At 32.4% G+C, this 12,787-nt stretch overlaps 2 protein-coding genes across 2 annotated transcripts; one reads left to right on the top strand and one right to left on the bottom strand.

The window, feature by feature from the left end:
* Positions 1–5,197: 5,197 nt before the first annotated feature.
* Positions 5,198–5,503, bottom strand: LOC149426326 (cuticle protein CP14.6-like). Its single transcript, XM_089636201.1, has one exon. It carries the CDS (start codon positions 5,501–5,503, stop codon positions 5,198–5,200), a length of 306 nt encoding a protein of 101 aa, XP_089492327.1.
* Positions 5,504–12,229: 6,726 nt separating this feature from the next.
* LOC149426325 (cuticle protein CP14.6-like) lies at positions 12,230–12,559 on the top strand. The gene has a single exon (XM_089636401.1). It carries the CDS (start codon positions 12,254–12,256, stop codon positions 12,557–12,559), a length of 306 nt encoding a protein of 101 aa, XP_089492527.1. The 5' UTR covers positions 12,230–12,253.
* Positions 12,560–12,787: the final 228 nt, after the last annotated feature.

Raw genomic sequence — 12,787 nt, 5'->3', positions numbered from 1 at the left:
AGTACATATACATAATACATATCATAAAGTAAAAGGTGATGTTACAAATGTAATACTGAAATACATAACAGTTTATTTCAAAACTAATTATTTTTGCTTTTATGCAAGATGGAGAGGTTTTTAAAATCGAAAAGTTTTGTATGTATTGGCAGTTTGCCAAAATAAATTAGTAGACATTGGGCAGATTGGGCAGGGTGTCAGGTCAGGGGGTTGTGCGGTTATTTACGGTCAGGGGTTGGGCCGTTACAGTGAGAAAACTGAAAGATTTTTTTTGTTTAAATTCTAAAAAAAAAATTTTTACCCAAAAATTTTTCACCGCAGAACAAAATGAGATTTACTTTTTTATTCCAAATTAACTCAGAAATCACTGGTTGAAATTTTTCTAACGTATAACATACGAATTAAAGAAAAATTCCGCACAGGTTTTGTTCCCGCGATCTCTAAAGAATCGCCGGTTAGTTGGACGGGTACTAGGTGAGATATCTTAATTTTGTCATAACACAAATTCTATGGCCGACATTCAAAAAAAGAATCGCCTGTTAATTGGACGGGTACTAGGTGAGATATCTTAATGTTGCCATAATACAAATTCTATGGCTGACATTAAAAAAAGGAATCGCCTGTTAATTGGACGGGTACTAGGTGAAATATCTTAATGTTACCATAATATAAATTCTATGGCCGACATTCAAAAAAATAATCGCCTGTTAATTGGACGGGTACTAGGTGAGATATCTTAATGTTACCATAATTCAAATTCTATAGCCGATATTCAAAAAAAGAATCGCCTGTTAATTGGACGGGTACTAGGTGAGATACCTTAATGTTACAATAATACAAATTCTATGGCCGACATTCAAATTACTTGATTACGTTTGTAACAACACTTGACAAAATATATCTGTTAATGGCCGTTTGTTTTCCGCTGGATCCTTCCTCAATTAATTACGCTTCTAACTACCTCCGTCGGCTGCTGGCAGCGCTATTACATACGTGCGACTAAACGTTTTACTATTATTTGTAACACAAGGTTAACCTTTGGCGGCGGCTGCAGCTGGCTCCATGACATAACAGAACTTTATTAAATCAGGACAATGAAGAAAAAATAAGTTGATTGTAAAATACAGTATAAATAAATAATAAATAAATAAATAAATAATAACAGTATATATAAATACAGTATAGTATAATCACAACATACAGTATAAATAGCACAGGACAGCCAAAAAACAACACAAACACCATAAAAATACACGAATGTTTAAACACCAACATCTGCAATTGCCCTCCTCTAGAAAAAACAGAACAAATAAAGTATCTAGGAATCGTAATTGACCATAACCTTAGATGGATACCTCACATCAAACAAATCACAAATAAACTTCTCAAAACAATACACATTTTCCTAAACATAAGAAACATATATAAAATAAAACAATTAAAAACAATATATTTTGCACTTTGCCAATCAATAATATAATATGGAATTATTGCTTGGGGAGGAGCAACAAACTCGGCTATCAATTACATAGAAACCGCACAGAAAACGATCTTAAAGGTAATACTAAAATAACATAGACTGACTGATACAGACCAAATATTCAACAACTGTGACGTACTAGATATACGCCAATTATACATTAAAACACTACTAAACTACATTTTTGACAAAAAAAAAATTTCAACATACACAAAATAACACTAACAGACCAGTTAGACAAGCGTACAAAGAAAACATAATAGACACTACCAATACCATGCAATAAAAGCTTTCAACAGTTTAATACTTGAAATTAAAATTGAGGAAAATAAAAATAAATTCACACACAAAATTACAAAATGGATTAAAGAACAAAAAAGACAATATTACCAAAATTTCATAGCATAAAATAAAAATAAAACCTACACGTAACACACAAAACCACACACACACATCACACACAAACACAAAAGATTATTTTCAATATACTATTTTTTTTTAATTTTAAATATAAATTACGTATTTTAAATTTCAATGTATAATTTTTCTCATTAAATGTATTATGTAGTTTATATTTCATATTATAAAATGATGGCCTCAGCACGGGCAAGCCACCCAGTGAGGCCTACATTACTGGAAAACTTGAATTGTAAAAAATATTTTACCTAATAAAAAAAAAAAAATAATAATAGCTAACCTAACCTAACTAAATAATTAAAACTAATCAAACCTAACCTATTGTATCATGTTCTATACGGTTAACCTGGCGGTAGAGTGACAATTGGAACTTTCTCGTTTTTAAAGTCTAGAATATATTAGAGTATGTATATTTGTAGAGACCAGAAATTTGGCGACATCTCTTTATGTTTGGGTAAAGTTATGTGGATTTAGGCCAAATTTAGAAAAATCACTTGTTTCCGAGATAGGGAGTCACAGTTTGTTTTTACACGCATAAAAAGGCGGCGTTGGTACAATATATTGTACATTCATCCCTTTTGGGTGGAAATTACGAGAAAAACACCGATCATACAAATTATTAAATTATAAAAAAACCCTTTTAAAAACATTTTATTACTATAATACGTCTATTCTCATTAATAGATGTTTTTTTATTATTTTACCGAAAATTGAACCTACCTCCCTCTTAAACTGCTATAAACTTTTAAAGTGTATTTTTTAATGGTTTGAATGAGATTTAAATATTCTTCTCTGGGTACTGGAGTCAACCGCGCTTGCAACTGTGCCAAATCGCGATAGGGTAGGACCGAAATTTATTTCGTAAATTGACTGCTGTAATGTCATACAATTTAGGAGAAATGCGTATATGTCCGCGTGTAAATGCGTGATGGCCAACGATGTATTTAAAAAGAGTAGAAAATACATTAAATATAGCTCTTAACAATATTAAAGTTATTTTTATTAGTTGTGTCTAAATTATGCCGCTTTAACAGGGTTAATCGCTATTGTTCAGTCTTCTGCCACATAGGGGACACTAGCAATGTAACCAAATTTATTACAATCAATGGGTTTTAATTGCGGATGCCTGCCTACTTGGCTAGTCTATACTGACATGAAGCACTTAACTTTGCAGAAATAATATGAATTTGCAAACGAACGAAATGTTTGTTTATATGTTTTTAATGTTGTCAAAATATATGCAGTGGCGATGCCACCGATTGCAATTATTTGCGTGGCGCTATGGATTGAATTATATTAGGCTAGGTTAACTAAAATAATTTTATGTTCATTTATGCATTCATTTACATAATACGCCCATATGGGCTTTTGAAAACATTTGGTAAATTATAATAATTAAGTGGAACATTATTAAGGAAGTAAAATTTCTTAAAAAATTATAAAATTGAACAAATACAAAAGAATAATAAAATCTTACCTTAATATTTATTTATGAGGTACGTTATTATAGCCTTCTTCTAACTGAATTCCGTGATGTGAAATTAACCTATTATTTCTGAGAAAGTATTGCCAACTGCATGCAATCTAGGTACAAGAGAGTATTTAAATGACTGAGCCTGATATTGATGGTAAATTTGTTATTGATGAAATATAATTTTTGATTGAGTATTTCTAGTTTGCATATGAAAAGAAATTGAGCTAAGTAAATCATTGATGTCTATAATATCATTGACGACTTTAAAAATAAAAGTCAACAATTGATACAAGTCTTCTATATAAAGTGTAATAATTTTAATTATTTTATCGAGTGGCTGAAATTAATGGCTTCCGTAGGTAGACCGAGTTAATAGTTAATATATGTTAGAAATTTATGATGAATATTTTCAATGAAATCATAGTGGATTTTAAAGTGAGGGGACCAGATTTAAGAATAATTTTAGATTATTATTTTTTTTTAAACTAATGTTTTTTTTAAGACAAGATATTTTATGCATAGCACAAAGGGTAACAATTATTTTATAAGCAATAATTATTAGCCTGAAACACTCATCCACATTGAAAAATCTCCTGATAAAAGATACATGACGTCAACGGGACTTGAACCCGTGTCCATTCGGTTTCCGGTCGACAGCTCTGACCACTGATAATATTAGACTTTTCTTCGATCTTAAGAAGAATATAAGATTTTTATGCTGAAATTTATGTTAAGTTATGTATTGTTCAGTCAGGTTTTTGTCCACAGGTTAATTGTCCGACAGCAATTTATCATGCCGATGGGATAGGTACGTGTATGGTTAGCCGACTATTGGTTTTATGAAAATTTCTAAGAAATGTTATTTGTTTATTGGAATAATTCCTTCAGTATTTCATCGGTTTTTAATTATTTATCCATTCGAGCAATTACAACACCAAGAGAACAATGAAATACAGACATGATATTCAATTAATCTCAAATTTATCCTGTAGATAATGCAGTTATATCAATAAACTATAACGATAACAATGATTCCAATTTCGAATTTTGTTATGTGCTTCCAAATATTAAAATTATAACCTTTTATCGTTATTTCAGCATTCATTTCGATTAGATTTCAAAGTACCTTAACAACAATAAATTCAAAAAAAAATGTGGTCACTAATCCCCTTATCTTGATATCGTAATGAACATTCTGTAGTTAGACTACTCGTTGCAGATAATACTTTTATACAACGGATAGTACTTTTGAAGAACAATAAATAAATATATATTTTAAAAAAAACAACCGTGTATATAAAGTAGATTTGCAAGTTACAATGGATTTGAAACACAGATACAATATACACTTCTGAGTTTTTATTTATTTATTTATTTGTAGACTAATCATTTTTTACATATTTACACAACAGCTCCCAACCGTCTGGAGCCAGTGAAACTATGGCATCCCCAATTGTGGTATTTTAGGAGGCTGAAGGCAGTGGAAAGGGAAGGAGATGAGTAAAAGGAATGTCGGAGAATACCTGACTATTCAGATCTGGCCATCAAACACGTCTAGAGCAATTTCAAGCAACATTTTAAGTCTGAATGGAGGACCTCCCAGAGGAGTCCAAACTGCCCGTAGCCAGCGGAACCGTTGCATCCCATCCCGTGTATATTGGGTGGTTGATGGGAATAGGTAGGGCGAAAATATAGGTAAGAAGAAGGGTGGTAAGTGCATGTCTATTCAGACCTTCAAATTATTTAAGATTGTTTGATTGTAACTGTTTTTTTTTATTGCATCGAGTTTTCATAACAAGAAAGTTAATTCTGGCAGGTAAGATTTCTTAGGCGACGACGGAGACAGGCAGATGTTCTCCCTCGGCCCTGAATCCCTTCTCGTCAGCCACGTACTTGGTGCGGTAGACCTTTCCATCGTCAGAGATGAAGGAGTACTCTCCCTCCTTGACGAGCACGTAGTCCTTGCCGTCATGTGTGGGTTTGAGCGCTCCGGACTCGGAGAACACAGTTCCGTCAGCGCTGCGGTACCTCAGGGCGAACTGGCCTCTCTCGTCGGTCACCTCGGTCCTCTCCAGCACGGGGATCACCTTGTGCAGAGGCGCCTCGGGGGCGGCCAGGGCTGCCACGATCATCAAGCTCACGATCACCAGCTGTAAAATACGAGATGTGTTTATTTTATACCACTCGGTTCGTTTTTTTTAGTTGATTGAATGGCGAAGGGATGCGGGTGATAGGGATCGTTGTGACCAGGCCGCTCGCCACTCTCATTCTCGTCAGGACTGCACCGTGATAGTGTTTTAATCATACTTACACCTGTAAATATTGTTTTTTTTCTGTATTATTTCACTTCATCTTTTTCATTGATGTCTCCTCATTTTGACTTACTATGAATGTAAGTATGCATACATTATTTCGTACTAACAATCCAAGCATGCAGGGACAGTGAAGGGTCTAGAAGCGTTTAAAAAATAAATGTAGCTTCTTTTTATCTGACGTGTGCGGCTCACACATCCATTAGTAAAGGGTGGGTCTCCTCCAATAAATCGAAAGAGTTTGGTTAAAAAAAAATTCTCTAAATAAAATTTAAAACCACCATAACCGAATAAATAGTGAAAATAAGAACAAATAAAAAATCGCTTCGTTCAGATTACTATGAAGGTTGAAAAGAAACAAAAACTGTGTTACTTACGAATTTCATATTGATTGATTGGTAGGTCGAATCACACACAATAAGCGACTGATGCCAAATAATCGTAAACACTTGTTATTTATAGGTAGAAAAAATTGTTCTTAATTAAAACCTGATTTATTTTGCCATCAAGAAATATTTCCTAATTAACTGCCCCAGGGGCTGAGTGAACGGTTACTCTACCTTAACAAAATTATTCTTCTCTTACAAAATTCAATTAAGTTGTAATAATGTTTTCGCAAGATTAAAAATTGGAATTAAATGGGTTACATGATAACTCAACACAGTGACAATTCAACACACTTTTAAAAAGTGATATAAAGTCATTAGAAACGATAAAAAAAATATAATTTTTAACCTAACCTAACCTAACCTAACCTACTTAACCCAGTTAATAAAGTTTTTGTTTCATCACTTTCCATGATTTTATATAACTTTTTAAAGATGTGATGAATTATCATTGTGATGATTTATCCGGTCACCCTATGTACTATGTAATATAGTGGGCTACACTAATGAATATTTCCTAAAATAGTCAAATTTGAATAATTTCGCGTTGAACGTTAAATATATACACAAAAAATATCAAATAAAATTAAAAAATATAAAAAAACACAGGTTTATTAAATGATTACTATTAGTATTATTGAAATATTATTTTAGTATCGGGCAATGTGTGATGCCAAATGCCCTAAAATATTAATAATACAATATTCAACTCTAGCAAAATATTGGCAGTTTCAACAGAGCTGGTTGCAAAGTCGCTAGTGTAGCATATTGACATTTCTTTCAGTGGCCGTATTTTGAATTTATTTTGTTCTTGGATGCGGTGTTTTGCGTTCTTTAATTTGAATTTTGATCAATATTGATTAAAAAAATATTATAGGTAAATTCTTCGAAAATCAATACTTCGAAATCAATTCACCGAAATCAATTGTTCGAAAGACAGTTTTCGACAGTTCTTCGAAATACACATTTTTTGAAGTCTCAATTCATGAAATCTTGAAATTTCGCAAGCAAAGGCTCTTCAAAATTACTACACTTCATTTACTTAAATATCTAATTGCAACTATTTAAGTCAGGGGTTTAACTAAACACGCACAAAACAGGTTTTCATTGTGTTAGTCTTTTTTGTATATTTTTATTTAGTTATAAAAAATTGCATTTTTATATCTAGTATGGTTTATTTAAAATTCTAAGAATTGAGATGTTCGAAGAATTGCGTGGTTGAAGAAAACTTACTAATATAAAGTATTGTTAATTTATTAAAATTCTGGTCAAATTATTCGTTTTCCTACTAAAAACGGGAGGCCTATACGAACTAATTGACAAATTTCATAACAAATAACAGTACAGCACGAATATGTACGACCTCATAAAAATATGTTATGACCTCATAATAGTCGGAACACATGTTAACACAAACAATAATAATTTCGCATCTCGTTCATTATATTTATTCGGACAAGGCCACCTGTGTTGAACACGTATTCAGATATTTTATTAGGAAATGGATGCGGTCACATTTTTAACAGTATAGTGATAAAAAATCCGTACTTATTTTTCTCCGTGAAAAAACAGTAGTTTATAAGAATTGATCTCCAAAGAATTGATTTCGAAGATTTGATTTCGAAGAATTGATTTCGTAGAATTGATTTCGAAGAAAACGTTAGGTACTTAATAAAAATATTTAAAGCTATCTTACAAAGTAGGTTCTGTCTGTGCAGTTTACGAATATTATAATAACAAACAATGAAAACACTCCAATTAAAAAATATTGTATGGTTATAGTAAATTGGTTAAATATAATATGATTTTTTTTTATTTATTTTTTATTGTACGACAGACAGGTAAGTCGAATTATGGTACAATTTTATTAAAACTAACAATACATGTACATATATTTTTTAAAACATGGTATAGTGATATTAAACACATCTATATCCGCTGGTAGGGCATTTAGTAAGGTCATACCTCTTGTCATGCTATGTCGGGCAATGACATCTGTCCGACCCTGCGGTATACAGAATAGGTCGTGGCTACGATTTCGACAGTATTTATCAGGAACGAATAATCCACAGCATGACAGGAGATATGGGCAATCGATAAGGTTTTTTAGTAACTTTAATTCAAATACCATGAGTCCGGCATTACGCCTAGTCTCCAGGCTTTGGTAATTTGTCTCCTTTAGCAGTTCCACGTGATGCATGAATTTCGGATATATTCCGTATGATCGCATGTAAACATACCTTAGGAATTTTTTTTGAATTTGTTCAATCATATTTATGTATTTAAGTTGATAAGGTATCCAGACAGTACTGGCGTACTCCAGCTTGCTTCTGACCACTCCGTTGAACATGGAGGTCATTGCTTCTTTGTTATTGAATTTTTTGCAAGTTCTAATTACAAAACCAAGAGTTTTGGAGCAAGCCGAGGTAAGCTGGACTATGTGGTTTGAAAATGTCAGCTTGGAATCAAAGATCACCCCAAGGTCCTTGATGATGTTTACGCGTGTAAGTACTTCACCATTCATTCTATACTGGCAGAATACCGGATTTTGTGAACGACTATAAGTCATAACAACGCATTTTTTAATATTGAAGTTAAGTTTATTTTCTACCGACCATATCATGATTGAATCGAGGTCGGCCTGCAGTTTCGAATAATCATAATCTGATACAGAATTTGTTACATCCTAGCAAATGTTCTCAACTATATGCGAAGTAATATTTCAAATCAGACATTCTTGCAATAATATAAGTATTTTATTAATTTCTAAACCATCAAAGACAGGGTTTATAGCCGCTTTAATATTTTTTATGTATGAACAGAGCAAGCAGTGTGGTAGTCTGTAGGTTACATATTTTTATTTCGTTATAAATAATATATTAACGTTAAATGCATATGTTTTTAAACTGCCTTTTCTTGGAAATCGATCATTTCCATCTGGAGAGTAGCTTTATTACTCCCGAAAATATTTACAGCTTCATTGCTCCATTTATCACCGGGATGCAGTGAGTAAATGTTACTGAGGATTTCGACTACATTCTCAATTTTCTTGAATCTGTGAATCTATTTTGTGCTGACCTGAACACAAGGTCCGCACAGAGTAGGTCGACGGTCTGGATCCGGACCGCGGTCCGCCATTTGGTGGCCCCTGCTCTAGACCTTTAAACACTAAACATTATTTATAATGTAGTATATAATTGTATATTTCGTAAGGCTCATAAACGTCTAGAATTAAAAAAAATTTAAAAAAACTCCCATTCCATCATGCTCATTAAATTTCATAAAATGCGACAGCGATAGATTATTGTTCTCATAAGTATGACACGGGACTTCAAAGATCGGGATCCCTACCTTGCTGCTAACAATGTTATGGCTGTTCTTAAAAGAACGGATTTTTTAAAGTAAAAAACAGTGAATGCACGGTATTACTTCAAAGAAAATTCATGATGAAAGGCATTCACAAAATCTGAATATCACAAAGATCAGGAACATACATACAGGAGAACATATTGCATTTTTTTCTCTTATCTTGGGCCATTGTGAAAGATTAAAACAGGTATCTAACTAAGTATACAAAAAAATCACTTGTTTTTTTTTTTTTTTTTTTTTTTTTTTTTTTAAACATACAACAAAACGATGTTGTATTCCCAAGAGTTATTGAACTCATTAAGGGATCGCCAATTGGTAGTTTTCAAATAGAAGAGTAAAAAAAATTAAAAAAAGCGTTTTGTACAGAAAAATTAGATTAAAAATTAAAAATTAAAAATTAAAAATAACCAACCCAACCCAATGTGCAGACACAATGTATGAAGAAAACATTTACAAAACATTTCACAGAAGCAACATACAGACACAACATATGAAGAATCACTTTACAGATATGTTACAAAAAAAATTGTCTTATAAGACTTTATGAATTTTTATAATCACTCATTTGATTTATGTACTGTTGGTGTCAAAAAGTTGAAAAAGTATCCTCAATGATGGACTATATAAATGCATAAAAACAAAATCAGGAAAATACATTAAAAAGTACGGGGCCAAAAATAAACATACCTAATACAAGATGTTTTACATTCAAAATACATGAGAAGATTATAAAAGCTCATCATCTCTGGATGTACAAAGTTTGGTATTTGGAGATAATTAGGACGGCTATCAGAAACAGAGTTTGTACCTACTTATGACTCGTTTTCCAAATAACATTTGAAAAAATAGGATTTCAATATATCGTTTCGAGATTTGTTAGAGGCATATACCTGTCTTAATTCTTCAGGCAATTTGTTATAGTTAGTGTAGGCAATATATTCTAATGATTTCAGTCCGAACTTTGTTGAGTGTATTTTTGATATATGTAGTTTGTTGTGTTGTCGTGTATTATATTGGTGAACATCGTTGTTATAGTTCAGTTTTATATTTGTGTGGGTGTTACACTGAATAATATTTAAAATGGTGTTTGTTATCTCAAAGCTAGGAACCATCTTAAATGGCAAAACAAGTGCGTGACGGTAAATATCTTTAACAGGTATATCCCAAGGCAAGCCAAAAATGTTACGCATGTTTTAATATCTTTTATACGACAATGAGATGTTGTATCGACTTACAATTGAATGTTCCCACATAATACGTTTGTTTTATCAATTCCGTAACATTAACTTGAAAAAATACATTCCGTTTCCTTAATAAATTTCTAGTTTTTTGCACAGCTTAAATAAAACGATGACATAAAATAAATTCATGTATATGCATTGATCATACCTCTGAAATTATAAGTAAACAATGGATTGGCAGGCCGTCTGACGGCTTTCCTAATATTTTGTTAACAAGGCTATTATAAACCGATTAAACTGCTATTTTGCAATTCCCGTTTTCTTTTGTAATAAACATTAATTACAATTATTTTTCAATGAACTATAAATAACGAATGTCAGCAATTATTTGGCATCAGTCACTTATTGTGTGTGAATTAACCAACCAAACAAATCAACATGAAATTCGTAAGAAATAATTTGCATTTATTTGTAGCTTTATATTAAAAAAAAATAATATATTTTTTTGTGGTTTGAGTGTTCCGAGTTCTATTACTTCTTCAGTAATTTAAATATTCATTTTGGGAAATCGACAGTATTTTATCAGTAGTACATGACGTGTAGTATATACGTGGATATTCTCCTTATGGCTGTTTCACTATTAAAATAAGATACTAAAATAGAGCAAACATTTTGAAAACAAAAAAACAACTCATGTAAAATCAGAAAAACAGTTTTTTTTCTTAGAATGGGTTGTTTCAGAGATTTTGAACATTTATTCAAATTTCAAAGTTAATTTCAAGTTCTGATATTATTTCACTTCTAGCTTCAATTCAGCAACTAGCCTATAACAGAATTTGAATAGGATTTTCACAGAACCCGAAAATGAGCGTTGAAATTTGATGAATTGTTCGAATTCTACGAAAAAACCCGTCCTTAGTCTTTTATTTCTTTAAAATTATGTATTTTTTTTAATAAACGTTTTCAATATATTTTATTTGAGTAAATTTAATTATTTTTGGTGTATTAACTTAATTATAAAGTGATTGTTTTATCCATTGAAAGTACAAGATTTCTTATTTTGATATTCTTAATATCGACATCATAATATAAAAAGTTTTCAGGTTATTTAAAGCGCGATTAAATATATCAACTGTTTTAGGAATTATATTCACTAGCACTTTGGTCGTACTATGCTGGGTTAGAATATCTGTTTTACCATGCGGTATCTTGAACAAGTCGTGGCAATGACTACGGCTGAAGTTTCAGGCACGTATAAGTCATAAGCATTCCAAGAGGAACGGGCTATCAATAGAGTTATGAATTTAATTTAATTTTAAAACCCGGTATTGCAAGATTTACAGAACGTCTGGTTTTCAGGTTAAATCTATTTGTCGCCCCAAATAAAACTATATGGTGCATGAACCTCGGATAAGTTCCATACGTCAGCATATAAACGAGAATTTTTTTAAGGTTTTGTTTTAGAATAACTACATATTTAATTTGCTACGTAGACCATACACCACTAGCATAGGTATTCCAGCTTACTTTTTTATAATTCCATCGAATATTGCATCTGGGTCATTAAACTGTTTACATTATCTGATGATAAACCCCTTATAAATCGTATTTTCCAGCTGGTGATCGTTAGCTTGATGATCGTGGCAGCCCTGGCCGCCCCCGAGGCGCCTCTGCACAAGGTGATCCCCGTGCTGGAGAGGACCGAGGTGACCGACGAGAGGGGCCAGTTCGCCCTGAGGTACCGCAGCGCTGACGGAACTGTGTTCTCCGAGTCCGGAGCCCTCAAGCCCACACATGACGGCAAGGACTACGTGCTCGTCAAGGAGGGAGAGTACTCTTTCATCTCTGACGATGGAAAGGTCTACCGCACCAAGTACGTGGCTGACGAGAAGGGATTCAGGGCCGAGGGAGAACATCTGCCTGTCTCCGTCGTTGCCTAAGAAATCTGAAACCTGACCCAATTATTAGAATGTTAATAACCAATTGACCGAAACGCTGTACAAAATTTGTATATAAATAAATATTATATTATATTTCTTAACAAAATACTTATTTAACTCATTCATTCCAACTCTTTCTTGGAAAATAAAAATAAATTAAAAGTTTTATTGATGATATTACGCTTTATTGACCGACCATTGGGATCGAATATTGTAAGGGTCATTATC

This window comes from Hesperophylax consimilis, chromosome 1 (genome assembly GCF_061612785.1).
Source record: "Hesperophylax consimilis isolate HC1 chromosome 1, BYU_Hcon_1.0, whole genome shotgun sequence".
Lineage (NCBI taxonomy): Eukaryota > Metazoa > Arthropoda > Insecta > Trichoptera > Limnephilidae > Hesperophylax > Hesperophylax consimilis.
Note: the sequence above shows the minus strand (reverse complement) of the source record. Positions and strands in the feature narration are given on the sequence as shown.